This window comes from Pseudorasbora parva, chromosome 23 (assembly GCF_024679245.1).
Source record: "Pseudorasbora parva isolate DD20220531a chromosome 23, ASM2467924v1, whole genome shotgun sequence".
NCBI lineage: Eukaryota > Metazoa > Chordata > Actinopteri > Cypriniformes > Gobionidae > Pseudorasbora > Pseudorasbora parva.
In genome coordinates, this window is record NC_090194.1 from 37,910,429 (window position 1) to 37,914,323 (window position 3,895).

The following is a 3,895-nucleotide window of genomic DNA, read 5'->3' on the forward strand; positions in this document are numbered from 1 at the left end:
GATTGATTTACATAAGCATCAGAATTTCATATATTGCATATTTTTGCTTTCTGAATAAAGTTGAGCATATTTTTCTCCACACACACACACACACACACACACACACACACACACACACACACACACACACACACACACACACACACATGTATGATAATTTTCTTTTGATGATTATTTTTCAATCGCACGTGACGTCACTGCACCGCTGACAGTCTGAACCAATGAGCTTAGAGGAGTCGTCATGTGATCAAAACAGGAAGTGCAGCGCTGGCTCGTAATGATCGATGGTTATTAATCTCTATGAGAAGGCGTAATTACTGCTGTTTAATTGCTGTTGCCATGGCATTAATCCTCTTCATCATGTTCATGTGTGGCGCCATCAGCTCTCACGTGAGTCCGATCGATCGATGTGGAGTTTGATTGATTAGTGTTCGGAAGCATCGCGATTACCCGTTACTGTACATATCTTTATCTCTGGCATTACTATGGTATATTTAGACTAGTACTACAGTACCGTTATACGTTAGTTGTATGTAAGTATAACTGAGAAACCTATGAATGCCATAATAATAGGGCAGAGCGCTGAGTAATACTGTGGTAATACTGTAATGAGGTTTGGTGTGTCTCCAGGCGAGCGTCTCCCGATCTCACGCGGACTTCAGTGTTCACGGGCGCGCGCTCTATAAACTGGACACTTCCTGGCCCAGAAAGCCCGAGGTGTTCAGCGGTCAGGTGTTCGCAGTGGCTGTCAATCACCTGCAGGGGCGGGTCTATGTGGCGCAGGTGAGGAGGAGGAGCATACACTTCACATGACTATACATTAATGACCTGTCCCCTAAACATTAATGACCTGTCCTCTATACATTAATGTCCTGTCTCCTATACAATAATGTCCTGTCTCCTATACATTAATGTCCTATCTCCTATATATTAATGTCCTATCTCCTATACTTTAATGTCCTGTCCCCTATACATTAATGTCCTATCTCCTATACTTTAATGACCTGTCCCCTATACAATAATGTCCTATCTCCTATACTTTAATGTCCTGTCCCCTATACAATAATGTCCTGTCCCCTATACATTAATGTCCTATCTCCTATACTTTAATGACCTGTCCCCTATACATTAATGTCCTATCTCCTATACTTTAATGTCCTGTCCCCTATACAATAATGTCCTGTCCCCTATACAATAATGTCCTATCTCCTATACTTTAATGACCTGTCCCCTATACATTCATGTCCTGTCCCCTATACAATAATGTCCTATCTCCTATACTTTAATGTCCTGTCCCCTATACATTAATGTCCTGTCCCCTATACATTAATGTCCTGTCTCCTATACATTAATGTCCTGTCCCCTATACATTAATGTCCTGTCCCCTATACTTTAATGACCTGTCCCCTATACATTAATGTCCTGTCCCCTATACATTAATGTCCTGTCCCCTATACATTAATGTCCTGTCCCCTATACATTAATGTCCTGTCCCCTATACTTTAATGTCCTGTCCCCTATACATTAATGCCCTGTCCTCTATACATTAATGTCCTGTCCCCTATACATTAATGTCCTGTCCCCTATACATTAATGTCCTATCTCCTATACTTTAATGTCCTGTCCCCTATACATTAATGTCCTATCTCCTATACTTTAATGACCTGTCCCCTATACATTAATGTCCTGTCTCCTATACAATAATGACCTGTCCTCTATACATTAATGTCCTGTCCCCTATACATTAATGTCCTGTCCCCTATACATTAATGCCCTGTCCCCTATTCATTAATGTCCTGTCCCCTATACATTAATGTCCTGTCCCCTATTCATTAATGTCCTGTCCCCTATACATTAATGTCCTATCTCCTATACTTTAATGACCTGTCCTCTATACATTAATGTCCTGTCCCCTATACATTAATGACCTGTCCCCTATACATTAATGACCTGTCCCCTATTCATTAATGTCCTGTCCCCTATACATTAATGTCCTGTCCCCTATACATTAATGTCCTGTCCCCTATACATTAATGTCCTGTCCCCTATACATTAATGTCCTGTCCCCTATACATTAATGTCCTGTCCCCTATACATTAATGTCCTGTCCCCTATACATTAATGTCCTGTCCCCTATACATTAATGTCCTATCTCCTATACTTTAATGACCTGTCCCCTATACATTAATGTCCTGTCCCCTATACATTAATGTCCTGTCCCCTATACATTAATGACCTGTCCCCTATTCATTAATGTCCTGTCCCCTATACATTAATGTCCTGTCCCCTATACATTAATGTCCTGTCCCCTATACTTTAATGTCCTGTCCCCTATACATTAATGCCCTGTCCTCTATACATTAATGTCCTGTCCCCTATACATTAATGTCCTGTCCCCTATACATTAATGTCCTATCTCCTATACTTTAATGTCCTGTCCCCTATACATTAATGTCCTATCTCCTATACTTTAATGACCTGTCCCCTATACATTAATGTCCTGTCTCCTATACAATAATGACCTGTCCTCTATACATTAATGTCCTGTCCCCTATACATTAATGTCCTGTCCCCTATACATTAATGCCCTGTCCCCTATTCATTAATGTCCTGTCCCCTATACATTAATGTCCTGTCCCCTATTCATTAATGTCCTGTCCCCTATACATTAATGTCCTATCTCCTATACTTTAATGACCTGTCCTCTATACATTAATTGCCTGTATTTGTCCATATTTGTATTTGTCAGTCGTAACTCTTGCTCCTGGTGTGTGTGTGTGTGTGTGTCTCTGCACAGAGAGGCGATGGCGTCCCTAAGGTCCTGGTCTTCAGCACAGATGGAGAGTTCCTGCAGGCCTGGAACACCAGCACTCTGGAAATGCCTCATGGGATGTTCCTGGCCAACGCATCGGCGAATCCATCCGTGTGGATCACAGATGTTGGGAACGGTGTGTGTGTAACCGTGTTTATATTACATTGTGGGGACCAAATGTCCCCAGAAGGATAGTAAAACGGATAGAGATCACCAGCCAGTAGGCTTCTAAATCATACAGGATGATGTTTTTTGAAAATGATGGGTTTCCTATGATGGGTAGGTTTAGGGGCAGTGTGTGTGTGTGTGTGTGTGTGATGGGTAGTTTTAGGGGCAGTGTAAGGGGATAGAAAATACGGTTTGTACAGTATAAAAACCATTACGCCTATGGAATGTCCTCATATGTCACAAAAACAAACATGTGTGTGTGTGTGTGTGTGTGTGTGTCATCCGAGTCATCCCTCCGCTTGTGTTTCAGGGCCGTATGGACACACAGTGAAGCAGTATTCTCCGTCCGGGAAGCTGCTGCAGGTTTTGGGATCTCCTGGGAAAGCCGGATCTTCGCTCAGCCCGCTGCAGTTCGACCAGCCGGCCGAAATCTTCATCCACAGCTCTGGAGAAATCTACATTGTGGACGGAGACGGCGGCATGAACAACCGCCTGATCAAACTCTCTCCAGGTGCTCGTCAGCTCACACTCGCCTAAAGCACAACACACACTGTGCTGTATTTATGGGTTTGAAGAGCGACTGCATACCTGAGTCATTTGCATAAAACACGCCCACACATCTCCATATAAGGGCTTTCCGCAGAACGTTTCCCTTTCGTCACTAACACACACCGCTCAGCCTGTAATAAACCTGTTTGTTTATTTGAGCTTTTGGATTTTTACAATGCCGTAAATCGAGCGAAGCGCAGGAACAACAACAGATGTGGGCGGGGCTTGATCATGTCTGTGGGGAATTGATTGGATGGCTGTGGTTTGCTATTGGCTGATCTCATGTTAGTGACAGCTGGCCCCGCCCTTGCATCAGTAAACACACCATCAGAGTAAAAGTTACTGATGAATCTTTATTTGTTCATT

At 42.8% G+C, this 3,895-nt stretch overlaps 1 protein-coding gene across 1 annotated transcript in view; it reads left to right on the forward strand.

Annotated features, from left to right (window-relative positions):
• The first annotated feature begins 241 nt into the window (after positions 1-241).
• Positions 242-3,895, forward strand: part of LOC137063167 (NHL repeat-containing protein 3-like) — an 8,025-nt gene continuing 4,371 nt past the window's right edge. The window contains exons 1-4 of the mRNA XM_067434235.1: positions 242-390; positions 631-783; positions 2,798-2,948; positions 3,291-3,491. Of these exons, the coding sequence (XP_067290336.1) occupies positions 301-390; positions 631-783; positions 2,798-2,948; positions 3,291-3,491 (595 nt within the window). The 5' untranslated portion in view covers positions 242-300. The remainder of the gene's footprint in view (positions 391-630; positions 784-2,797; positions 2,949-3,290; positions 3,492-3,895) is intronic.